This window comes from Canis aureus, chromosome 22 (genome assembly GCF_053574225.1).
Source record: "Canis aureus isolate CA01 chromosome 22, VMU_Caureus_v.1.0, whole genome shotgun sequence".
NCBI classification, from domain to species: Eukaryota; Metazoa; Chordata; class Mammalia; order Carnivora; family Canidae; genus Canis; species Canis aureus.
In genome coordinates, this window is record NC_135632.1 from 20,065,621 (window position 1) to 20,093,059 (window position 27,439).

General features: G+C 35.3%; 1 protein-coding gene across 6 annotated transcripts in view; it reads right to left on the minus strand.

The window, feature by feature from the left end:
• Window positions 1–27,439, minus strand: part of PPP2R3A (protein phosphatase 2 regulatory subunit B''alpha) — a 193,853-nt gene that overhangs the window by 42,836 nt on the left and 123,578 nt on the right. For all 6 annotated transcript variants that reach the window (XM_077865041.1, XM_077865042.1, XM_077865045.1 and 3 more), the window contains 4 exons: window positions 25,919–26,005; window positions 21,938–22,094; window positions 18,959–19,007; window positions 17,847–17,936 (listed from right to left, as the gene is read on the minus strand). In XM_077865041.1, the coding sequence (XP_077721167.1) occupies window positions 17,847–17,936; window positions 18,959–19,007; window positions 21,938–22,094; window positions 25,919–26,005 (383 nt within the window). The remainder of the gene's footprint in view (window positions 1–17,846; window positions 17,937–18,958; window positions 19,008–21,937; window positions 22,095–25,918; window positions 26,006–27,439) is intronic.

Sequence of the window (27,439 nt, forward strand, 5' to 3'; positions counted from 1 at the left end):
AGGAACCTCCATTCTGTTTTCCAGAATACCTACACCAATTTGCATTCCTACCAACAGTGCAAAAGGGTTCCCCTTTCTCCATATCCTCCCCAACATCTGTTGTTTCCTGACTTGTTCATTTTAGCCATTCTGACTGGTGTGAGGTGGTATCTCATTGTGGTTGTGATTTGTATTTTCCTGATGCCAAGTGATGTGGAGCATTTTTTCATTTGTCTGGTGGCCATGTATGTCTTCTTTGGAGAAATGTCTGTTAATGTCTTCTGCCCATTTCTTGATTGGATTATTTGTTCTTTGGGTGTTGCGTTTGATAAATTCTTTATAGAATTTGGATATAGCCCTTTATCTGGTAAGTCATTTGAGAATATTTTCTCCCATTCTGGAGATTGTCTTTTAGTTTTGTTGGTTGTTTACTTTGCTTGCAGAAGTTTGATCAAGTCCCAGTAGTTCATTTTTGCTTTTGTTTCCCTTGTCCTTGGAGATGTGTCTAGCAAGAAGTTGCCATGGCCAAGGTCAAAGAGGTTGCTCTTTGTGTCTTCTAGGATATTGATGGATTCTTGTCTCACATTTAGGTCTTTCATCCATTTTGGGTCTATTTTTTGTGTATAGTGTAAGAAAATGGTCCAGTTTCATTCTTCTGCACATGGCTGTCCAATTTTCCCAACACCATTTGTTGTAGAGACTTTTTACCATTGAATATTCTTTCCTGATGTGTCAAAGATCAGTTGAACATATATTTTGAGGGTCCATTCCTGGGTTCTCTAATCTATTCTACTGATCTCTGTGTCTATTTTTTTTTTTGCCAATACCATATTGTCTTGATTACTGCAGCTTTGTAATATGGTTTAAAGTCATAATTGTGATGCCTCCAGCTTTGGTTTTATTTTTCAAGACTACTTTGGCTATTCAGGGTCTTTTCTGGTTCCATACAAATTTTAGAATTGTTTGTTCCAGCTTTGTGAATAATGCTGATGGGTATTTTGATAGGGATTGCATTGAATGTATAGATTGCTTTGGGTAGAATAGACATTTTAATATTTGTTCTTCCAATCCATGAGCATGGAACATTTTTCCATTTCTTTATGTCATCTTCAATTTCTTTCAGAGTACAGATCCTTTGTGTCTTTGGTTAGGTTTATTCCTAGGTGTCTTACAGTTTTTGGTGTGATTATAAATGGGATCAATTCCTTTATTTCTCCTTCTGTTGCTTCATTTTTGCCATACATAGAAATGCAACAGATTTCTGTATGTTGATTTTGCCTTTCCTCATTTTTAAAAAAGATTTATTATTTTAGAAAAAGAGAGTGTGAGTGGGGATAGGGACAGAGGAAGATGCAGAGGGTGAGGGAGAATCTGTAGCAGACTCTCCACTGAGTGTGAAGCCTGATGTGGGGCTCAATCTTACAACCCTGAGATCATGATATGAGCCGAAATCAAGAGTTAGATGCTTAACCAACTGAGACTTCCAGGTGCCCCAGCATTTGCTCATTTTTAAATTTGTTGTTTTCTTGTTACTGAATTCATTCCTTACATATTTTGGATGTTGACTTTTTTTTTAATTTATTTATGATAGTCACAGAGAGAGAGAGAGAGAGAGGCAGAGACACAGGCAGAGGGAGAAGCAGGCTCCATGCACCGGGAGCCAGATGTGGGATTCGATCCCGGGTCTCCAGGATCGCGCCCTGGGCCAAAGGCAGGCGCCAAACCGCTGCGCCACCCAGGGATCCCCGGATGTTGACTTCTTATCAGATGTATGGTTTGCAAATATTTTGTCCCATTCTGTCGGTTGTTTTTACTCTTTACTTGATTGTTTCCTACTAGATGCTTTTTAGTTTGATAAGATCTCATTGTCTATTTTTGCTTTTTTTTTTAACCGGTGTTTTTGGGTCATATAAAAAAGAAAACAAATTGCACATACCAATGTCAAGAAGCTTGTTCTGTTTTCTTCTAGCAGTTTTAGTTTCAGACCTTATATTTCACTCGAGTTTTTTAAAAATGAAATAAGTGTCCAAGTTAATTTGTCTGCATGTAAATAACCAGTTTTCCCAGCATCCTTTATTGAAGAGATTTTCCATTCCTCATGTGTATTCATGGCACTGTTGTCAAAGGTCAACTGACCATAAATACATAGATCTATTTTATGGATAATCTATATTTTTGTTTTTATGCCAATACCATGCTTTTTTGATTAGTATAGCTTTGTAGTATATTTTGAAATTAGGTAGTGTGATGCCTCTGGCTTTGTTCTTGTTGCTCAAGATTGCTTTTGCACTTTGCAGTCTTTTGTGGTCCCAAATGAACTTTAGGTTTTGCCTACTTTTGCGAAAAATTGGAACGGTGAGAAGGACTGCATTGAATATGTAGGCAGCTTTGGGTAGTATTTTAATAATATTAATTCTTCTAATCCATGAAGATGAGTTATCTTTCCATTTATTTGTTCAAATTCTTCAAATTCTTTCATTAAGATTTTATAATTTTCAGTGTATAGATCTTTGAACCCCTTGGTTAAATGTATTACTACATTTAAACAAAATTATTTGATGCTATTCTACATGAGATTGTTTTATCTTTTTCTAGATACCCAATTAGCATGTAGAAATGCAATCAATTTTCATAGGTTGATTTTTTATCCTGAAACTTCACTAAATTAGTTCATTAGTTCTAAGTTTTTTTTTTTTTTTTTTTTGGTGGCCTTTAGGGTTGTTTTTTTTTTTTTTAATTTTTTTTTTAAATTTTTATTTATTTATGATAGTCACACAGAGAGAAAGAGAGAGAGGCAGAGACACAGGCAGAGGGAGAAGCAGGCTCCACGCACCAGGAGCCCGATGTGGGATTCGATCCCGGGTCTCCAGGATCGTGCCCTGGGCCAAAGGCAGGCGCCAAACCGCTGCGCCACCCAGGGATCCCTGCCTTTAGGGTTTTATATATAAAATTGGCCCTTGAACAATATGGGTTTGAACTGCATGGGTCCACTTATACATGGATTTTTCTTGGTAAGTACAGTATGGTAAATGTATATTCTTATAATTTTTTAAAAAAACTCTTTTCCCTCTAGCTTATTTCATTTAAAAATATAGTATAGGGATCCCTGGGTGGCGCAGTGGTTTGGCGCCTGCCTTTGGCCCAGGGCGCGGCGTGATCCTGAAGATTCAGGATTGAGTCCCACGTCGGGCTCCCGGTGCATGGAGCCTGCTTCTCCCTCTGCCTGTGTCTCTGCCTCTCTCTCTCACTGTGTGCCTATCATAAGTAAATAAAATAAAAATTAAAAATATAGTATATAATACATGTAACATACAAATATGTGTTAACTATGTTACTGATAAAGGTGTGTCCTTGTCTGGCTTTGGTATAGGGTATTGCTGGCCTATTAAAATGAGTTTGGAAAAAAAAATAAAATGAGTTTGGGAGTGTTCTCTCCTCTTCAAATTTTGGGAAGCACTAGTATTTATTTTCCTTTACCAATGAAACCATCAGGTCTTGGGCTTTTCTTTTTTGGAAGGTTTTTGATTGCTGATTCTATCTCCTTACTCATTATTGGTCTGTACAGATATTCTATTTCTTCATGATCCAGTCTTAGTAGGGTCTATGTTTCTAGGAATTTTTCCATTCTTGCATGTTATCCAATTTGTTGGCGTATTAATATTCATAGTATCTTGTGATATTATTTCTGCGTAATCAATTGTAATATCTCCTCTTTCACTTAGAATTTATGAGTCTTCTCTTTTTCTTAGTCTAAGATTTGTCAATTTTATCTTTAAAAAAAAAACAACTCTTAGTTTCATAGATCTTTTCTACTGTTTTTCTAGTCTGCGTTTCATTTATTTCTGCTCTGATCTTTATTTATTCTTCCCTCTGCTAATTTTAGGTTTAGTGTGCTCTTTTTCTAGTTTCTTGAGGTGTAAATCTAGGTTATTTCAGATCTTTCTTTTTTTCTTTCTGCTTTTACTGAAAGAGAACTGCTTTTACTGAAAAAGAACTGCTTTTACTGCATCCCATAAATTTGATGTTTTGTTTCTATCTTCATTTGTCTCAAGATACTTTTTGATTTCCCTCTGATTTCTTCTTTGACTAATTGATCACGAGTGTTTCCACTTTCCAGATATTTGCAATTTTCCTCCTGCTACTGGTCTCTAGTTTCATACCACTGTGGTTGGAAAAGATATTTGATATAATTCAATCTTAAATTTATTGACTTGTTTTGTGGCCTAACATATGATCTATCCTGAAACTTTCTGTGTGTGCTTGAATCAATGTGTATCTTGTTGCTGTTGGATGGAATGTTCTGTATGCCAATTAGGGCAATACAATTGCCCTAATATGCTGTTGGATGGAATGTTCTGTATGCCAATTAGGGCAATACAATTGCCCAAATATCAAAAGATATTTGATATAATTCAATCTTAAATTTATTGACTTGTTTTGTGGCCTAACATATGATCTATCCTGAAACTTTCTGTGTGTGCTTGAATCAATGTGTATCTTGTTGCTGTTGGATGGAATGTTCTGTATGCCAATTAGTCTGTAGTGCTGTTCAAGTCTCCTGTTTCCTAATTTTCTGTCTAGATGATCTATATCCATTGTTGCAAGTGGGCTACTGAGGTCCCTATTATTATACTGTTATTTCCCCAATCAATTCTGTTAATATTTACTTTATATACTTAGGTGATCCAATGTTGGGTGCATATATACTCACAATTATTGTATCCTCTTGATCATTATATAATCATTATGTAATGACCCTCTTTGTCTCTTGTGACAGTTTTTGACTTAAAGTCTATTTTGTCTGATATTAAGTAATGTCACCTTGCTCTTTTGGTTACCATTTGCATGGAAGATCTTTTTCCCATCCCTTCACTTTTAACTGTGTGTCCTTAAAGATAAAATGAGTCCCTAGTGTGCAGCATACTGTGGGATCTTGTTTTTTAATCCACTTAGCCACTCTGTTTTTCAATTGGCTATTTTGATCCAGTTACATTTAATTATTTATATATAAGGACTTACTACTGCCATTTTGTTAATTAGTTTTCACTACTGTGTAGTTCTCTTATTTCCTTTCTTGCTGTCATCCTTTGTCATTTGCTTATTTTTTTCTAATGGTATACTTTGATTCCTTTCACTTTATCTTTTGTGTATCTACTATAGGTTTCTTTTTGGTTAACATGAAGCTTACAATAAAACAAAGTGATAACAACCTATTTTAAGTTGTAATAACAACTTAAGTACAATTGCATACAAAATCTGTATGGTTTAACTTCTCCTTCCCCAACATTTTGTTATTGATGTCACAATGTATTTCTCTTCTCTAATGTACATCTAGCATCAAATTATTATAGTTATTTCTGATACTTTTGTCTTTTAACTTATATATCAGTTAAAAGTGATTTGTGCAATAACAATATAGCATTATTCTGTATTTTACTATATTCTTATTTTTCAATGAATTTTATACTTTCATATGTTTTCCTATTAGTTGGCATTCTTTCCTTTCAACTTGAAGAACTCTTTAGCATTTCTTATAATCCAGGTCTTCTGTGATGAACTCACACAGATCTTGTTTGAGAAAGTCTTTATATCCCCTTCATTTCTGAAGGATAGCCTTGCCAAGTATAGTGTTCTTGGATGGCACTTTTTACTTCTGGCACTTTAAATATATTATCTCACTATTTTCTGGTCTGGAAGGTAGTCTGCTAAGAAATTCACTGCTATGGATTCCCTTGTATGTGATGAATTGGTTTTCTCTTGCAGTTTTCAAAATTCTGTCTTTGACTTTGGAGAATTGGTTTATAATGTATCTTGGTGAATATCTCTTTATATTTTATGTTTGGGGGTTCCTTGGACTTCATGGATCCAGATGTTCATTTCCCTCTCCAGATTATAGATGAGTAACGTTTTCTGTCATTATTTCTTTAACTAGTTTTCTCCCTTTCCTTTATCTGTTCCTTCTGAGACTCCCATTAACGTGGATATTGTTTCTTTTAGTGGTGTCCCATAACATTTCTAGGCTTTTTGCCCTCTTTTTCATTTTTTTCTTTTCCTTTTTCTGTCCTCTGGGTAATTTCAGTTGACCTGTCTTCATGCTCATTCTTTCTTTTGCTTGTTTCAGTCTGCTGGTGAAGCTGTCTGTGAAATTTCAGTGCAGTCATTGTGTTCTTCAGCCCTACATATGGTTACTTTTGTTGCACTTATTTTCTTCATGTATTGTTTCCCTGAGTTTGCTTAATTCTGTTTTTTCTTGAAGTTCACTGAGATTCTTTATGAGAATTATTTTGAATTGTCACGCAGTATGCAGATTTCAGTTTATTTTGTTCTTTTGGTGGTGTCACAATCCTTTGGTTACTCATGATCCTTGTGACACTGCATTGGTGTCTCTGCATCTGAAGAAGCAGGCACCTCTTTCAGTCTTTATTTTTTTTTTAATTTTATTTATTTACGATAGACACACAGTGAGAGAGAGAGAGAGAGAGAGAGAGAGAGAGAGAGAGAGAGGCAGAGACATAGGCAGAGGGAGAAGCAGGCTCCATGCACCAGGAGCCTGACGTGGGATTCGATCCCGGGTCTCCAGGATCGCACCCTGGGCCAAAGGCAGGCGCTAAACCGCTGCACCACCCAGGGATCCCCTCTTTCAGTCTTTAAAGAGATGTTAGGGAATTGTCAGGAATGCCCTTTAGCAGTGTGTGTTCAGAAATTCTGGGCAAGCTGTCTAATGGGATCTGTGGGTGAATTTGTGGCTGGAATCCTCAGGAGGCCCAGGTCTTCAGGTGAGAGGGCTTGGGGCTGGGTCTATCGGGGCTGACGTGGTAGTAACTGGGTCTTGAGCCTGAGTCTGCAAGGAGTGGTCTGCTGTTGGGATGGGTCTGTGATGCCAGAAGTATAGGTCTTCAGTGGTGGACCTGCAGCCTGGATCTCTTGAGGCTGGCCACTGTTGCGATCTACTGGATTTTGCTGGAGCCTGGGGAATCTCGGGGCTGATCTGGCACTGGGGCAAACTTGGGGCTGCAGGGGCCAACCAGTGCTGGACAAGTACGTAGAATGGGTCTGCAGTAGCCTGCTTGGAATCTGGAGTGGTGAGGTCTGGCTTGGTGCTGGAGTGAGCCTAGAGCCTAGAACCACAGGGATAGGTCTGGAGCCTGGGTCCATTGGGGTGACCTGGCATTGGGCTGGGCCTAGGGGATCGGTCCACTGATGCTACCCTGATGTTGGCGTTCGCTGGGGAAGGCCTGTTTCCTTACCCATAGGGAGGGTGTTCATATTGGGCTGCCTGGGCTTTGGAGTGGGGTGATACAGGTAATATGAGATTTTCCTTTCTACTTCTTCATCTTTTCTTATTTCTGTGCTCCATCCAGGTGCTGCAATCTCTTATCTGGAATTCTTAGGTCTTGTGAAGGTATTTTTATGCACAGATAGTTGTTCAAAGTTGATGTTTCTATGAGGAGACAAGCAATGGAAACTTCTATTCTGCCATGTAGCTGACATCAATCTCTTATAGCTAAATTTTAAAATTGCATATATGACTTGCATATTTAAATTTCCAGTATATTGGACTTTTTGGATGGGTTCTCTAATTTTCATAACTTGTCTATACTTTCTCTTGTTCCATCTTTTTTGTTCTTTCTATGAGGTTTATCTTCTAAAATTTTTGGTTTTTATTTCTATCAGTTTTGATTTCCCAGGATGCTGTTTTGGTTCCTTGAATGTTCCTTTTATAAAATGTATAATTCTGGGCAGCCCCGGTGGCACAGCGGTTTGGTGCTGCCTGCAGCCTGGGGCGTGATCCTGGAGACCCTGGATCGAGTCCTGCGTCAGGCTCTCTGCATGGAGCCTGCTTCTTCCTCTGCCTGTGTCTCTGCCTCTCATTCTCTATGTCTCTATAAATAAATAAACAAAATCTTAAAAAAAAATAAAATGTATAATTCTGTTCATGTTCTGTGAATGTAATTTCTTCTATTATATATAGTGTCTTGTTATTGGTGCTATAGGTTTCTTTTCCCTGAGGTTATCTGATTCATCCATGTTCTTTCCCCCTTCTATTTGTTTGGTCTCTACCTTTTATGTAAGAGGTTTTACTTAGTGTTTAAAGATCCTTTGTTTCTTGATCATATTTAAGAGTAGATGCTAAAAACCTGACTGGAAGTTCTGATCTATAGGTTCCTTTACTATAAAATAATTAGGTTGGGTTCTTTCCTAGCAAATGATCCAATGTCAAACGTTCAAGGTCTTTATTATTGGGTTGATCAGATTCTTCAGAAAAGCATCTTTTATTCACCTGCATAGAGGTTCAGAACAGGTTGCCTGGATTCTGTAGGTTGAGTGAGGAATGAAGACTGGGCATCTCAGCATTCAGTATGCATATACTCATTTATTCTGTTTTCAATATAGTACCCATACCTTCAGCTGTGCTCCCCAGTCTAGAGGCCCTCTATTTGATACTCTCAGGAAATAAAGTACCAGTCTTCTACCTGAGCAGAGATGATCCTGGAGGTTAATCATTTGTTCAAATAAATTTTCTATAAAATGTTCTGGTTTTTATTTTTTACCTTTATTCCACCCACCCACTTCCATGGTCCTCCAAGTTCTGAATGTTTGGAGGTTTTTTTCTGGGATATACCCAGAAACTGGTATATCCAGTTGCTTCTTGGTTTTTATCTTTGTTAATTTGTGATTCAGGTAGTCTGCTAAGTTTATGTACTTTCAGTTTCCAAATATTTATCTCTTTTCCTTTGTTAATAACAAATTTATTTTATTCTTTTCTTAAAAATTTTAAAAGTAATCTCTATACCCAATGTGAGGCTTAAACTCATGACCTTGAGATCAAGAGTTGATCTACTGAATGAGCCAGTCAAGCACTCTATGAATTTATTCTTTACCAAAAATTTCTTCACTGTCAGTTTAGTATAATTTCAAGAGAGACTAAAAGTGATTAAATTGCTATCTTCAATAAATAAATAAGTAAATAAATAAATAAATAAATAAATAAATAACTATCTTCACTCAGTAGGTTATTCACACTGTATTATGGATGCTTTATCATTTAGCATTGTCACCTGGAGTAGCAAATTTAGGTGTGTCATGAATGAATCACAAAATATGAAGCCAATTGCATTAACTGGTGATAGGAACAAATAAATATTTTCTAAAAACCTATTGACTCCTGGGGGCAAGTAAAACTCAAGATAAGGTTCTAGGATACTCTTGGTTAACTTATTTGCAGTCCTTGAGGCATATTAAGAACCTCCATATATTTAATAGTTTTAAAAAATATCTTTTGAGGAAAAAAGGTGAACTTAACTAAGTTGTGATTATTATTTTCAAGTAAGTCACACTAAAATCTATGTGTACCTTTATTCAGAGAGAGAAATTTTCTAGTATCACAACAGATTAAATATTTAATACTTGCAGAGTTCTGATAAAACTATTTTTAAAAGTTATATCAGCTTAATGTTTAATGTTACCATTATAGAACAGAGGAGACATTCATTGGCTCAATGAACATATGGTAATAGTTTGGCTGTGGTGAGATCTAGTCATATCACACTCTACTTTGAGTTTTATAAGTTTCAAAAGAATACTACCCCACTTTGAAATATTTCCTGATTATGAGAAAAACCTTGAAGAGATCTCATGAGCAGAGGGCTACAATAAATGTGGCAATATGTGGTTGTTATACCACTGTATCACAACTTTTTTAGTAATAATGTTTTGTGTAGTACAAATAGGGATAGTAGACTGTCCTTTGACTAGTCTCTAAGGTTTCTTTAGCCTTTAAATTCCTTATTATCTGTCTTTAGATAATAAACACTAGGACAATAGGAAGAAGGCAACTCTTGGTTTTGACAAGCACCTAATGGGACTGAAGTGAAAGGCAAGTTATTTTACTGAGAAGTATAAACTACTTTAGTCAGTTGCATTTTAAATTAAGAACTAAGATAAAAGGGTCTATACAATAAAGAAGCTAAAGCATACACTTTAATAAGTCTTTGTAATTCATATGAGATAAGGCCAGAAGGTGAAGAGACAAATATATTGCCTTGATATTTGCCAGAGTCACATGACAGCTGCTCTTAAATATTGCTCTTTTTAATAAAAAGGATCAATGTACAAAAGAAAGATGTTTTTAGGCCTAGAACTAGAAAAATGAAACAAGATACCTTTAGTAGACAGTTATTTGTCCCTGAAAGTTTAGAAGCAGGGGCTGGTTGGCTAGTTAAACACATACAAGAGGACATGTTCAGAGGGGAATTTTTTATTGGAAATACTAGGTACTTTCTAAAATTTTTCTTTCCAATGTAGATTTTTTTTCCTTACCAAAGGTAGTATTTTCTGAGTCTAGAAGTAATGACTATTTGTTGCCAGAAAACAGAAAAGCACACAAAAGGAATGACTATCCACAGAGAACTAGTGCTAAATTTTTACTATATTTGCCACTAGTTTTATTGGTTTTAAAGCATAATAATGTTCATGACAAATAGTACTTTTACAACCGTAGACATAAACAAGATTAATTCTTGACCTTGGGCTGAATGAAGTAAAGTTCTAGACTAAACATTTCTGACCCGTGATAATTCCTATAAGCTACTGAAGAAGTTAAGTTCTAGGAAACTCCATTATTGCTTAGAGATTAGCTAAATATATATTCCTTTGAATGATTACTATAAATATTTTAGCACCTGTAACTTCAAAGGCACTGGCCTACTTCCCTCAGACATAAAGATGAATGAGATAGTTGCTGATAAAAACACCTAGTCAGAAGACCAAGATAGAAGCAGAATGTGATTACAAAACAACAACAACATAGAGTTTGATTTTGATGTATAGACATTTCTCTTATTACTTTAAACAGTGAGGCTTAACTGTCTTCTGCTCACATTCTGCTTTAGTAAGGCACCGTGAGGCACTGACAATACACACACTGGGTGCCTAGTAAGTGCCAACAGAAGCCATGGAAACATCTCAAGTCAAAATTAGGTTTTTTTTTTTTTTTTTTTTCTCTCTCCATGATTGGCCTCATTTTTTAGTCTCTTACACAATAAGGAATTTCAGGACACCAAGAGAACTCTCTTTTAAGGGATTCCATTGCCTAGCTAAGATACACATGCAAACATGCTCTCATCTAACAGACCATATGTCATAGTGATAAAGAGCCCAGGATTTGGAGTCATACAGACCTGGATTTGAATCCAAGCTTGGTCACTTACTAGGTTGTATAATCTTTCAGAGCTTCTGTTTCCTTTAAATGTAAAATGGAACCACTAAATTGATAGTGATATGAGGATTAAAAAAGCCATTGCATATGAAACACTTGTCATCTGGCCAAAATAAAGCCTCAACAATATGTCAGCTTATTAAATAGGAGAAAGGCAATATGCAAGGCAGAAATGGGACCCAAAAGAAACCTCTCCCCCCACCTCCACCCACCAAAATCTCTGTTGGTGATGTTCCTTTATGTAGAGATCCATAACTGGATCTCAAGATATGAAAAGTTGACCGGAGGAGTTCTGCTTATAGTAATGATGAATTAAATATTTTGGATTAACCCACCCACTGACAAAATCTGTAGGAAAAATACTGTTTAAAGGCAGTGGACTAAATTAGCAGGATAGTGAAGAATTATCTGGATAGTTCCAGATTTAGAAGGAAATCCAGAGAGGAGGAGCCTAGCATTTGGGACCATCTTTCCTTTGAGGAATCTGCTGATTCAGGAAGAGGGGGCCTGAGAGTTTGAGAAGATACATAAGCTTTGATTTTGCTATTATTTTGTTAATGATTTTTGGGTCTTTGTGAGGGATGTTGGGCTATAGTTTTATTTATTTTTTGTATGTGTTTGGTTTTGGTATAAAAGTAATACTGGCATCATAAAATAAGTTGGGAATTGTTCCCTCTTTTTTTATTTTCTGGAAGAAGCAGTGTAGAATTTGGTATTTCATCTTCAACAAATGTTTGGAAGACCACAACAGTGAAATTATCTGAGCTAACAGATTTATTTTTTCAGAAGGTTGTTAACTTGAATTCAGTATTCACATTAATACAATATGTTGTCTTTTGTGACTGGTGTCTTTTTTTTTTTTTTAATTTAAAAAAAATTTATTTATGATAGACATAGAGGGAGAGAGAGAGAGGCAGAGACACAGGAGGAAGGAGAAGCAGGCTTCATGCAGAAGCCCAACGTGGGACTTGATCCCAGGTCTCTAGGATCACGACCCGGGCTGCAGGCAGCGCTAAACCGCTGTGCCACCGGGGCTGCCCGTGACTGGTGTCTTTTAAATTTGCATAATGCTTTCAAGATTCAACCATATTTTGGTATGCATCAGTACTTCATTTTTTTAACTGCCGAATTTTTGGTTATATGGATATATCACATTTGTTTATTATCCCTCCATTAGCTGATGGATACTTGGGGTTTTCCTATCTTTTGGCTATTATAATACTGCTATGAACAAAGGTGTCCAAGTTTTTGAATGAATGTTTTCATTTCTCTTGGATATCTTCCTAGGAGTAGTACTGCTGGGTCTTTAACTCTTTGAGTTAAAGTCAGAGTGTTTTCCATATTGGCTGCAGCATATTACATTACCACTGGCAGCACATGAAAGTTTTTTACATTCTTGTCAATACTTGTTATTATCTGACTTTTTGATTATAGCTCTTATTGGGTGTGATGTGATATCTATCTTATTGTGGTTTAGATTTGTATTTCCCTGATGACTAATGATATCAAGAATCTTGTTATAGGCTTATTGGCCATGTATATATCTTCTTTGGAGAGATGCCTATTTAGATATTTTGCTCATTTTAATATTAATCTGTTATTGAGTTGTATTATTTATATATTCTACATACAAGTTATTTGTCAGATCTACAAATATCTATAAATATTTTCTCCCACGCTATGGTTGTCTTCTTGCTTTCTTGATGTTGTCTTTTGAAGTATGAAGGATTTTAATTTTTTTGAAATTGATTTCATCCATTTCTTTTTTTGTTTATGCTTTTGGTGTCCTATCTAAGAAACCACAGTCATAAAAATTACTCCTATGTTTTCTTCTAAAAGTTTTATAGTTTTAGTTCTTATATTTAGGTCTGTAATCTACTTGAGCTAATTTTTTTGTATGATGTGAGGTAGGGATCCAAATTCATTTTGCGTATCAATATCCAACTCTCAGTACCATTTCTTAAAATAAATTTTTATTTATTTATTTATTTTTTCACCCATTTGAATTATCTTGGCATGCTTGTTGAAAATCAACTAGCCATAAATATGACTATTTATTTACTTCTGGATTCCTATTCAACTCTTTGTCTACATGTTGATCTTCACACCACTATCACATTGTCTTGTTTACATTAGCTTTGCATATTTGGTATCAGTAAGTGTGAGTCCTATGCTTTTGCTTTCTCTCAAGATTGTTTTGGCTAACTCTGTAGTTCTATATGAATTCAGAATTCAGCTTTTTTATTTCTACAAAAACAACAACAACAAAAAGTAGCTGGGATTTTCTTAGGAGTTTCTTTGAATCTACAAATCTATTTGTGGAGTATCCATTCTTTTTTTTTTTTTAAGATTTTATCTATTTATTCATGATAGACATAGAGAGAGAGAGGGGCAGAGACACAGGCAGAGGGAGAAGCAGGCTCCATGCAGAGAGCCCAACACGGGACTCGATCCCCGGACTCCAGGATCACGCCCTGGGCCAAAGGCAGGTGCTAAACTGCTGAGCCACCCAGGAATCCCCCATTCCAACTATTTTAAACCTACTGATGCATGAACATGGGATGCCTTGATTTCATTTAGATCTTCCTTAATTTCTTTCAACAATGTTGAGTAGTACTGGCCTTGTAGAATGAATCTGAGAGTGTTCTTTACTCTTTTATTCTTTGGAAGTTTGTAAAAAGAAATGTTATTTTTTCAGGTATAGAATTTAGTAATTCATCACTAACATACAACACACAGTGCTCATCACAAGTGCACTCTGTAATCCCCAGGACATTTTTGATGCCCACCTCCCCCTTCCAGTAACCATCAGTTTGCTCTCTACAGTTAAGAGTGTTTCTTAGTCTGCCTCTCCCCTGTGCCCTGCCCCCATGTTCATTTGTTTTGTTTCTAAAAATGTTTGGTAGCCTTTTCCAGCAAAGCCATCTCAGCCTGGGATTATTTTTCCTATCCAGAGTTTTTATTTCATCTTGAACCAGTGTCCCTCTAGGAATTTGCTCATTTTGTCTAAATTATATAATTTGTTAGTATAAAGTTGTTATATATGTAAATTCTTTTTATTGTTGTAAGGTCAGCATTCCTGTTACTTCTTTTATTATAACCTTAATAATTGAATGCTGTCTCTTTTTTTCTTGATCAGTGTAGCTAAGGCCCTATTAATCTTTTTAAAAAAATCTGACTTTTGATTCCATTGATTTTCTCGCTTGTTTTTCTATTCTCTAATTTACCCACTTCAATCTTTCTTCTTCCCTTGTGTTTGCTATGCTTAAATTTGCTCTTTTCCCCCCCAGTGTCTTAAAGTAGAAGGTTAGCTCATTGATTTATTTCTTGTTTTTTAGTATATGCGTTTATAGCTATACACTTCTCTTAGCACTGTATGTATTATAGCCCATGAGTTTTGGCATACTGTATTTCCATTTTCATTCATCTTGAAGTTTTGGTACTTTTTCCTTCATTTTCATTCATTTCACATGATTTCCTTTGATGTATTCTTCTTTTATCCATTGGTTATTTAAGCAGTGTGTTCTTTCTACATGTTTGTAAATTCCCAAATTCCTAGCTGTTATTGTTAATTTTATTCCATTATGGTCAGAGAATATGTTTTGTATGGTTTTACTTTTTATAATTATTGAGGCTGTTTTATGGCCTGCTCTATGTCCTATCCTGGAGAATATTCCATGTGTACTTGAGAAGAATATATATTCTACTATTCTTAGGTGGAGTGTTCTATAGATATGTTAGGTCTTTTTGGTTTATAGTTTTGTTTGTAGTGTTGTTCATGACTTCTGTTACCTTGTTGATCTTCTTCCTCGTTTTCATCCATCACTGAAAGTAGGGTATGTAAGTCTTCAACTACTATTGTTGAATTTTTTCAATTCTGCCAGTTTTGTTTCATGTATTTTAGAGTTCAATGTTGTTAGGTGCATATGTGTTTGTAACTGTGGTGTCTTCCTGTTGGACATTTTACATGATAAAATTTCTTCTTCATCCTCTAGTAACTATTTTTGTATTAAAGTCTACAATCTCTGATATTTATAAAGTCACTCCAAGTTTCTTATGGTTTTTGTTTGCATGACATATCTTTATATTTCCTTTTCACTTTTTCTCCCTTTTAAATCTTTAAATCTAATATTTCTCATGTAGATAGCATATAATTATATATTTTTTTAAAATCCAGTCGTCTGAAAATCTCTACCTTTCAAAGAAATGTTTAATCCATCCATTCACGTTTATAAATTGTTATTATTGATATAGTTGGACCTTTGCCTGCCATTTTACTATTTGTTTTCTGTCTTGTCATTCTTCTCTGTTTCTCCTTTACTGCTTTCTTTAACATTAAGTATTTTCTAAGTGTAACATTCTAATTCTTTAATGATTTTTTTTGCTATATAGTTTTGAGTTAATTTTCTAGTGGTTGCTCTAGGGTCTTGCCATGTACATTTTTAACTTCCTAGAATCTACTTCAGATTTGTACTTAATGCCAGTGAGATACTGAAATGTTATTCCTATGTAACTCTTTTCCTTCTTCCCTCCTTTTGTGCTATTATTATACATATTACATCTATATATATTACAAACCCAAAACTACTCTCTCCTAATTATTACTTTATATAATTTATGTTTTCTAAAGATGCTGAGAGACGAAAAGATAACAAGTACATGTTCACAGAGTTTGTTATTCATGTTCTTCATTACCATTTCTAGTTCTCTTCACTTGTCCTTGTGGGATAATAGGGGTTCCAGAAGGAGGAAATCATGGATGAGAATTACCTGAGGAAAGCTTTTTCATAATTGAGGAAATATGAGAAATAAAAGATTGAGATTGAGAGGATTAATAGAACACTGAAAAAGATTGGAAAACGCATAGTCTTCATATCTTTGGAAATTTAGGTGATGTAACTGAAACAACTGAAACTTTCAAAATAATGGACTAATGACAAATTATAAAGATGCATACTTACTGGCATGGAAATGTACTGTTATGTGAAAAAATGTGTTACAAATTTATATAGTATTGATATCATTTAGTATATCTTTTGATGCAGGGAGAAAGAGTGGAGGAGGAGGGAAAAGAGAAGGAGAAAGGGTGGGGAGGGAGGGAAAGGGAGAAGGAGTAGAAGGATATATACCAATGCTAAATATGGGTCATGGAATTATGAATGAATTTCATAAGGTTTTTGACTATATTTTATATTTTTAAGATAGTTAAAATATGTATTTGTCATAAAACAATAAAAAAACTAACCCAGCAGAAATGAGCAAAAGACTTGAAAAGCAACTTGCCTAAAATGAAATAAAACTGGCTGAATATGTATGAAAAAAATTCAGCCTCATTAGTAATCAAAGAAATGCAAAGTAAAATAATACTGATTTTTTAATTTATCAAATTGGAAACTATTTTTAAGCAGATAATATTCAATTTTAGTAGGGTTATAGGAAATATGCTCAGTACCTTGTTGATAAAAGTATAAAATTATACAATTTTTCTAAAGAGCAACTTAAGAATTTTTATAAATGCCCTTAAAAATGTGTATACCCTTTTAACCTAACAATTCCATTTGGGGGAGTTTATCTTAATGAGAAAAGTAGTGGATGTTAAAACTACTTAGCTGTAACTATTGTTTTGGAAAGCATTCCATAAAAATTTTAGAATGTATGGTAATTAAGACTTAATCCAATGGTACTAATCTAAATGTCCAAGAAGTATGTAAAAATATAAGAGACTGTATAATATATACCAACTTTTAATAATGTCTTATTCTAAATGTTAGAATTATTATTAAAATTTATTTCTTCTGCTTATCTATGTTTTCTAAAGTGTCTATAATGGGCAATAAAATATTCTTTGAAATGGAAAACAAAGTTATTTAAAAATAATCTAATAGGCTGCCTAAGAAATAGCTTAGTTTTATTTCTACTTTATTGATTCCAAACCATATATCCAACATTTAGAAAACTTTTAGAATCAACATGTAGACAGCTGAGTCAGTTATACTAGCAGGCATCACAGACTGTAGCCTCTCCATTCCTTGGTACTAAGCACAAACTATGTGCTGGGCACTGTGTTAACACAAGCTGGGAATAAATAGAAAAGAGGGACCAACAGTTTTGGCTTAAACAAGAGACTAGTTGCAAGAGACAGATGTGTATGTTCATGATCACAAATCAAGGTATGTTTGAGAGTACAAAGGAAAGGGAGAGATGATTCTAATTTATCAGTCACTCACAATTTGCTTCTTTCCCTTTCCCATTTACTACTGAACCATGAAGATCATAAAACAATGAAAACTCACAATATGTATTCCCACATTCTGTATAAAGGCTTACTATCCTGCTTAACCCCCAGGGCCAGCTCACATGTCACTTCACCTTTGTTTCTGGGGGTAAAAACACTTCTCTTGATATGCTGTGACTATGGATTCAATCTGAGGCAGAGACTAAGTCTAATTCATCTTGGTACTCCTAGGTCAAGATGGCATCTATTGAGTATACATCATGACTTTTTCAAGCTTTCTTTAAGTGTTTTAACATTCCTGGCAAAGGAAACTTAGAAGTCATACCTGGCTGAATCACTAAACTCTTGTCTCTGAAACTAATAATATAGTATATGCTAACTGATTTTAAATTAAAAAAAAAAAAAAAGTCATACCTGGTTGGGTTCCTTTTGTCTTCCTCAGAGATCAAAAACCAAACAAAATCTGCATAGCTCATTCTTCCCTCTTTCTGCACTGTTTTACCCCTGAAGAAAACACAGGGTTATAAAGTTTCCTGAGCAATTACTCAGATAAATTTAGTAGGATGACAGACTAAGAAATAAAGCAATATCTTTCTTTGGAAATTCAGTCAAAGAAAAAAAAAAAAAAAAAAAAAAAAAAAAAAAAAAAAAGGAAATTCAGTCAAAGAAAAATTAGAAGGCTGGAAACCTTATAAAGAGCATCCCTTCCATTGCCTATATTTTTTGCAAAGGCCTAGAGGGTGAAAACAGAAGACATTTGTGCAGGTGTGAAGAAAGAAGTCTGGTTTCCAATTTGAATGCAAATAATCACCAGGTTCAAATACTGTTATCTATATTAAGGTAAAGGGATAATGCCCATAAATTAAAGAATTACTACTACTGTCTTGTATGAAGCTGTGGTATGCAGGAAACCATGCTAAAATGCGCTTGTGATAGTGCTACCTGTAATTCATTTTTTTTAATAAGATTTATTTATTTGAGAAAGAGAAAGAGCACGAACAGGAGGAGGGGCAGAGGGAGAGGGAGAAGCAGACTCCCCAGTGAGCAGGAAGTCCAACATGGGCTCAATCCCAGGACCCTAAGATCATGACCTGAGCCAAAGGCAGATGCTTAACCAACTGAGCCACCAGGTGGCTTCCAGGTACCCTACCTGGAATTCATTTTTATTTTATTTATTTATTTATTTTTTCCAAAATATATTTTATTTTATTTTTTTATTGGTGTTCAATTTACTAACATACAGAATAACACCCAGTGCCCGTCACCCATTCACTCCCACCCCCCGCCCTCCTCCCCTTCTACCACCCCTAGTTCGTTTCCCAGAGTTAGCAGTCTTTACGTTCTGTCTCCCTTTCTGATATTTCCCACACATTTCTTCTCCCTTCCCTTATATTCCCTTTCACTATTATTTATATTCCCCAAATGAATGAGAACATATAATGTTTGTCCTTCTCCGACTGACTTACTTCACTCAGCATAATACCCTCCAGTGGAATTCATTTTTAAACTCAGATGCTTTTTCTTACCTTGTTACTGCCCCAGAGAATATCCTTTCAATAATTCTGTTTGATGAAGCTAAAGGTAAACAAGAGGTATGAGGCTAGTTAGAAACATGTTCTATAAAGACAATCCTTTTTGCAAATTTATTTTCAATAGCAACAAGCTAAAACATCTTCCTTAATGAGAAGTTATGAGTATTTAAATTTTTACCTATGTATAATTTACATTTCTCAAAGTAAGAATTTAAGGTGGCATAATCAATCAATCAATCAATCAATCATTAGAAAAAGAACAGGTAAATGATTATGCCTGATAGCTGGGATATATTAATGTAGTTGAGTGCCAAGTTAGTTCTGAACATCGTGACGGCTAAGACAAAAATGTATAGAATTTGTACTGATCTTGTTAGCCAAGAAGACAACTTTTCCTCTAAAACAAGACAAATTTTATCCTGGCATGAAATTTAAGGGGAACTAAATAAAATAAGAGTATTAAAAAAAAAAAAGAAATTTAAGGGGAACTGATCAGCAGCTCCTAATATAAGGGACTCTGAGTGAAATGATAGAGAATGCTATCAAGTATAATTTTATAGAAGATACCTAAACATACCACAAATAAACTTTTCTTATATTCTTATTCCATAAAGGTCTAGGACATAACATAATTTTGAGAAATTCCATCAGTAACTTTTATTCAGAGAGAGAGAGAGGGAGAGAGAGAGAGAGAATTTTATCTTAAGATAGTATATTGCGGAAAAAAAAAAAAAAGATAGTATATTGCGCTTTTGATGACAGATCATAGAGAATCCATAGCAGTGTAGGCCATTGTTGGTTTAAAATTACCAAAGGCTTTAGTTTTAACAAAAGGATATGCCGATAGATCTCAGACCTAGGGATTTGGTGAGGAAAGGAATCTATTCTTTTAAGAAGTGCTCAAGGCAATGGCATGTACACTACAATTTCAAAACAAGTTGATGAGGTCACTTGAGAGTTAGTAGCTACCAGCATCTAATTCTTTTGCACAGAGTTAGGTAGAGTCAACCTGAAGGTAAAATTAGTTTAGCTGAAGTTGTTGGGAATACGTGTGTCAGGATGGCCATGCCTGGCCATAAAGCTTATATAAGGACTCTCTATACTTTGTTGAATATTAGTTTACAGGGCTAATTATTTGTACTATATAGACAAATAGAGGGCTGTACAGTAAAGACATGGATATTTAATTTCAAAGCTGAAGTCTTTTAAATTTGGAAGGTTTAGCCTATAATTGAAGATAATGTCCGATTTCGGACAGGTTGGTGGATTGGCAATTATGTAGTCTCAGTGACCCCTTCACCATGCAGGTCTAGTTGCCTAGTTTTCTAGACTTCAACACTTTAACATGCCTCTACTAAGTTGTTATGTGTGTATATATACAATATTTTGGGACTTAGAATTATGGTACATCAGCTAGAGAGATTGCTTTAGAGCCTATAAAGTTTTACATGACCTCGTGTTACACAGATAATCTGGCCACTGGTGATTAGAAAGTGTAGAGCTAATAAATCTGACCTGATACACCTGTGAGTATTTCCATTTTTATGCTATTCTGGTGACAGGAAGGTTATGACAACTTGAAGAAGGGAAGTATAGTACTAAAATGCTTGTTTACCAAATAAGTACATTTGAGTATTTTCTCTTGCTACCTAGTTGGCACCTGAGAACTGAGAGGTAGAACTCTTTCTTATATATGGAAAGTTCTATGAAACTTGACACCATATGGAATGAGCCTTTCTTTCATTTTAAAAGATTTTTTAAAAGATTTTATTTATTTATTCATGAGACACAGAGAGAGAGGCAGAGACAGAGGCAGAGGGAGAAGCAGGCTCCATGCAGGGAGCCCAATGTGGGACCCGATGTGGGACCCGAACTGGGACTCCAGGATCACGCCCTGGGCTGAAGGCAGGCACCAAACTGCTGAGCCACCCAGGGATCCCTTAAAAGATATTTTATTTAAATTCAGGTTGCCAACATACAGTATAACACCCAGTGCTCAGATCATCATGTGCCCTCCTGAATGCCCATCACCCATTTACCCCATCCCCCCACCCAGATCCCCCTTTGCAACTCTTTGTTTCGTAGAATTAGGAGCCTCTCATGGCTTGTCTTCCTCTCTAATTTTTCCTCACTCAGTTTCCCTCCTTTCCCTTATGGTCCATTTCACTATTTATTAGAATGAACCTTTTCTTAAGATGTAAACAGTTAATCCACACATATATCAAATAAGAGAAGTGAAACTCAATACATTTGTTTAAGATTTGTACTCTGCTATATCTAAAAGGCTAAAGGCTAATTAAAAAAAATCAGCAGTTCCTGAGGAGATATTTAAGAATAGAAGAGGGATGATATTATGAGAAAAGAATGAGCCAATGTATTTTGGTGCTTGGTGAAGAATATTAAATCATCAGGTAATAGGTTCTAAGTTTACTACTGGTAAAAATGAAGCAAAAGGGATAATATCATGTGATATGTAATTTTTTTGCTTTCTGATAAAAGAAAAATTCATCTGCAGGGAAAATACTTAACTCTGGAACTAAATTCCAAAACATAAGTTTTTAGGAGTCCTGGAAAACACTGACATTTTCAGTGTTTAGAAACATTTTCATCCGTGGCTGTTTATAAACACTTAAAATGGGAAATTTATAAGGGTGTATACCCATTCTCTTTCAAATAAACTTTACATAGGTACAGATCTTCTTCATCATTAGAAAATAAACGTCACTATAAAAACTCACCAATTAATCAAAACAAAGACTCTAATTGTTTACATACTGTAAGTCTGTTCTATACTTGCCTTCTAAATAAAAAATTGACACCTTTACCTTTTCCCACATAAAAATTCTTGGCTCTTTAAAGAGGACTTGATTAGATAAAGAATTTAAGAAATGAGAATCTCTCATTCATATAACAATTCATATAACTCTTGCCTTCTTCAAAACAGTTAAGTCTTACCATCTCTAAAACACTTACCCTGGTCATTGTATCGAGATAAATCGGCCTGGCTGATGTAGAGGTCATGATCACTATCTAGTTCCCAGAATTTACAATAAATAACATAGAAATGTTCATAGGAGAAGTAATCTGTGATTTGGTTTATATCTTCCTCTTCTTCCAAAAGGGCTAGAGTCTGAAATAGTATGAAGAGAAGGATTAGTTCATTTTTAAATTATGAAAATCAGCTTTGGCCATTTTGCAGTCTAGTAAAGTTTTATTTTATTTTTATTTTTAAAAATAATTTATTTATTTATTCATGAGAGAGAGAGAGAGAGAGAGAGAGAGAGGCAGAGACACAGGCAGAGAGGGAGAAGCAGGCTCCATGCAGGGAGACTGATGTGGGACTCGATCCTGGGACTCCAGGATCACGCCCTGGACCAAAGGCAGGCGCTAAACCACTGAGCCACTCAGGGATCCCCTAAAATTTTATTTTAAATTGAATTAAAATTTTTGGTTTTGGTACCAAACTAGGAACTTAGCAGCCTCTTCTGACCTTTAATCAAATGATCAATCTATAAGCATTTACGAGTTCTGTATTATGCTTATTAGCAAAGGGCTTCAGATACAGTGGAGGATTTAAAAGCACAGAAAGGGAAGGACTGCTACCAAGGAGACTGTAGCCCATCAGAGGTCCCCAGACTAGCAAGCTAGAACAATTAGACAAAAGGCTGAATTACATGATCATAAACTGACACTGCTTTTAACTTTCCACAATTAGGGAGAGTGGGCATCTATTCTATTATGTAGAGTGGAAATCCACATATAGGGTTTGGTTGTGTAATGAGATCAAGTTTACGACGAAGATGACTTATGTATAGCATTGTGCTGATGTGTGATAGCCTGGCATAGAAGGTATGGGGGATGGAGCTACAGGGCCCTGAGCTGGAAGTACACCTGGGTCTCCCCTGACTCACTGTGTGCCCCCATGGGAAACATCAGAATCAGTAATTCTGAACCCAGAATTCTTACAGTTCTTATAATTATAAGTGGGCAGGTAAATGAAGATGTTTTCAGAAATGAAAAATTCAGAAAGAAAGATAAAAGAAGCTATTAAAAAACTTCAGAAATAGAGTAAGCAAAATGAAATGGCAGAAATCAGATCAGACATATCAACAATCACAGTAAAGATAAATGAATTAAGTCTCCATATTAAAGTATTTTCAGATTGAGTATAAAAACCAACCCTCCCAAACATATCTAGGTATATGCTGTCATAAGAGATAAATCTAAAATAAAAATTTAAAGGAGGTCTTTTTTTTTAAAAAAAAGGACAAATAAATACTAGCTAAATCTTAACAGAAAGAAAACATGTCAACATTATTAGAAAATAAAATGAAATTAAAGGTGAAAAACATTATAAAGGACAAAGGTGATTATTTCATAATATAAATAAATTATTTCAATAAAAAATTATGTGCCAAAATGTAAATACTGGGAAACCAATATTGTCTTGGCAAGTTGAGAATATAAATTATTAAATGATAGCAAAACTTCTTAAAGAAAGATTGTGTTGCCAGTAAAAGTTATAAAGAATACAGAGAAACAAAGGAAAACCATAATGTGGTAAATGCAAAATACAGGATATAACATTATGCACACTAAGAACTCTGTAAAATCCTAAAATCTGTACATATATGAGACTAGAAAAACATATACAAAAATGCTATTAGTTGTATTAGGGTGATGAAATATGATTTTTCTTCTGTTTTCCAAACATGGCTTGTAATGTTTTGTTTTATAAACTGCTCTTTAACATGTATAAAGCAGAATATGTACAATAAAACAAATCTTGAGGGGCACCTGGGTGGCTCAGTGGTTGAGCATCTGCCTTCAGCTCAGGTTGTGACCTGCTGAGATCGAGTCCCACATCAGGTTCCCTGCAGGAAGCCTGCTTCTCCCTCTGCCTATGTCTCTGCCCCTCTCTCTGTGTCTCTTATGAATTAATAAATAAAAACTCTTTAAAAAAATAAAATAAATCTTGAAAGGAGCTCTCATTTTCACCTACTGGATTATCATAAAATGAAAAAGACTAGTAACTTTGCTGTTGGTGAATGTGTAAGTATGAACAAGTACAGGTTTTTAGGAGGCTAAGTTGGCAGGATCTATGAAATTGAATGCACCCGGCTGGCTCAGTCGGTGGAGCATGCAAATCTTGATCTCAGGGTTGTGGTTTTTAGCCCCATGTTGGGTGTAGAAATTACTTAAAAAATAAAAAATCTTAAAAAAAAAAACACCCTGAAAATGCACATACCATCTGATCCAGGATTTTCCCCTCATACACACAGGAGGAAAGCACAAGGATGTTCACTGCATCATTACAAATAGGAAAACCATGAAAATGACTTACACTTCCTCTATAAGGGATTATGTAATTTAGTTATGGTAGAGCCATGCCACAGATTATGCAGCAGCTAAAAGAATGAGAGAGATTTATATGCATGGAAATGAAAAGAATGTTAAGATATGCTGTTAGTGAAAAAACCCAAAATTAACAGAATGATCTCATATATTAAAAAAAAAAAAGCAGCCATACAGAATAAAACTGTTTACTCCATGTAGCATACAAGGGAATAAAATCACAGAATATATGGATGGGTTACCTCTGGGAAAGGGAATGAAATGGCAGGGTGAAGAGATAGTGACTTCTGCTGATTATTCCAGTTATGTTCCTGTTATCTGAATGCATTATGAGCATATAAATCATGAGCATACATTTGTGAATAATTCTCTAATAGGAAGAGTAGAAGGGTAGGAAAGAGGGGAAACAATTAAATCCTGTTCTAGGAAGACACTAAGTTCGGGCACTTACTCGCTATGTGCTCTTATAAATCATTCAACCATATCTGCGCCTCAAATTTTACCATCAGTTAAAAAACAGGGATTATAATAATGCCAAAAACTTATAATCTCTGATATGCTTCAGGAATGTGAAGGATTGCCATTCTTAAGGTGTAAGGCCTCTTTTATGGAATTATTGCCATCTCAACCCATCCCATGTTACCTACTGAGAGAGGCAGGCACTAGGTGTTCCATAAATATTAACAATGACTGTGATGATTACTATTCATTTTAGAATAAAAAAGGTTTGTATATGGATTATGGGCTGCTAATTTTGCAAGTCTTCATTACTTTGTCCCAGATAAAGACAGGGAAAAATAAAGAGTACATAAGGTTGTATTATTAGCCTAAGCTTCATTTAGTATGACTCATTGAAAATAAAATATTTCCTTTCCTTTCAAGTATGAACAATTCTTCCTTTAGGTTAATGGCAGCCTAAACAACAAGGCATGAAGATTACCTCAATAAAAAGCTCCCACTAGTGGTCAATACTTTCTCTCTCATTTGGTAAAAATGAATAAATTAATTGAATGAAATGTATTCTTTCTTAAAAGGACTTTTTAGTATTTTTCTCCACTCCAGTAGGAGCTGAATAAAGAGTCGCTGCTGAAAGGATCAAGCTGAAATTCCTTTATTCCTTTCGAAAGACCTTTCCTAACCCAGCCCATCTCACCCCTCGGGCCGTATCATTGGTCACTCTGCAGAGCCTCTGGCCACTTTAGACTATGCTCTTAGACTGCCCACCCTCTCATGCTTCTGAGCCTTTGCTTATGCTATTCCTCTATCTGGAATCTCCTAATTTTTGATTTTGATAAACTTCTGACATCCTCCAAGTCAAGATTACATGTCAGTCCTTCTGTGAGGCCTTCTCTGTATATTTGTTATGCACTTCTGTGGAAATTTTCGTCAGGTGTGCACTTTTCTTTTAGTCTGTCTGCCTTGCTATAAAAATCTCTTGTTATTCATCTTTGTTCTCCCCAACACATCCCAGATATCTGAAATGCTTAATGACTGAAAGTAGCGGAAATACTTTGCATACAATAAGCACTCAAATACTTGTTAAATGAAGTAAGATTATTTAATTTGCTCTTTATATATGAATTTCAATGAGAGACATACTTGCAAAAAGTTGCTTTTTCTTATCTCTGTCGAAGTTATTTTTCCACTCCAAGATCTGTTGACTGTGTAGAATATTCTCTGAATAACCTGGTTCCACAAAAGGAAAACAAACCAAATAAAAACACTGAAGATATCTATTACTTCACCAAAGGCCATTTTATGAATGTATCTTGAACCAAGCTATGTTTTGGTTTTCTGATTATGTCAAGTGTAATTTCTAATAAAAACTAATACCGTATTTTAAAATCTATACCCGTGTCCCCTATAATTCTAAGAAGAATAAAAAGATATTCTTTGCTCATGAGCCTGCATTTCCCAGCTACTACATGTCACTTTGTTTACCTCTCATCTTATACAGTGATTCAAGCAGTGCTTATTGGGCTGGATGTTCTGGAAAGGCAAATGAGGAGGGAAACACACAGTGAGTTGGCTTAACAACTGGTGGGTCATAAGAATGGCTGCTAACATAGTGCAATTCAAGGGGGCATTATTCTGGCTATTATAGCCTTACTCACTGGATTCTTTTTTTTTTTTTTTTTACTCACTGGATTCTTAAAGACTTCTAGTCTTCCAGACTCTTTCTGGAAACTCAAATACACCTGGGATAACTCATATACTGAGTCCTAACAGAATGAGCAATTCTGGAATCAGCTAGTGTTCTAAAGACTTTAACAACAGATGTGAAACTCTAGAGAAGACCGGACAGGATGAGAGAGGAGGGAATGGGTAGCAACAAATGTGTCTGAGATCAATGACATGTGTTGTGGTGTAGTGGAGGACTGGAGAAGGAAAATAAGGTTGCCACCCTGCAGGGAGGAAGCCACAGTGTATTCTTAACAATTTCACCTGGGGTTATGCGTACCTATTTAATTTCCCTTTCACCCGCTAATTTTGTTTTTTTTTTCTCCAAAAGGAAGCAGTAGTGAAAAGAGCAATTTTAAGCATTTTTGTTTTGTTTTGTTTTGGTTTAAGGTTTTATTTAAATTCTAGTTAGTTAACATATAAGGCAATATTTGTTTCAGGAGTATAATTTAGTGATTCATCACTTAAATATAACACCCAGTGTTCAATATAAGCAGATTTCTTGGCACATTGCCTTTAATTTTGACTGTCTAATAGAAATCCTGTATCCTTGGTGATTTTATCATGGAAGAGGCTAGGTCCTTTTTAAAAGTTATTTTAGTGCAAGGACAAAAAAGGGAAGACATCTGGACATCTATCCAATGAGTAGGCCTAATGAGGGACTAAATCACCATTCCCCTTCTGGATTCCTTAGCAGAGAGTGATTCTCAAACAGAGCAGGGAAAAACCAGCCTCAGAATGAAGGCTCAGATTTCTGCTGTCTAGCTTTCCTTATCCTATAGCCGTGATAATTCCTAACCCTTCAGGATCTAGCTCAACTGCCAACTCCACAGGAAGTGCCAGAACAGGGACTGGAGTAGAGCTCTATTTTCTGTGTTCCAACTGTCATGTGAGTCTCCTTCAGTTCATCCTGTGGTTATATTCTAAATACTGGTGCAC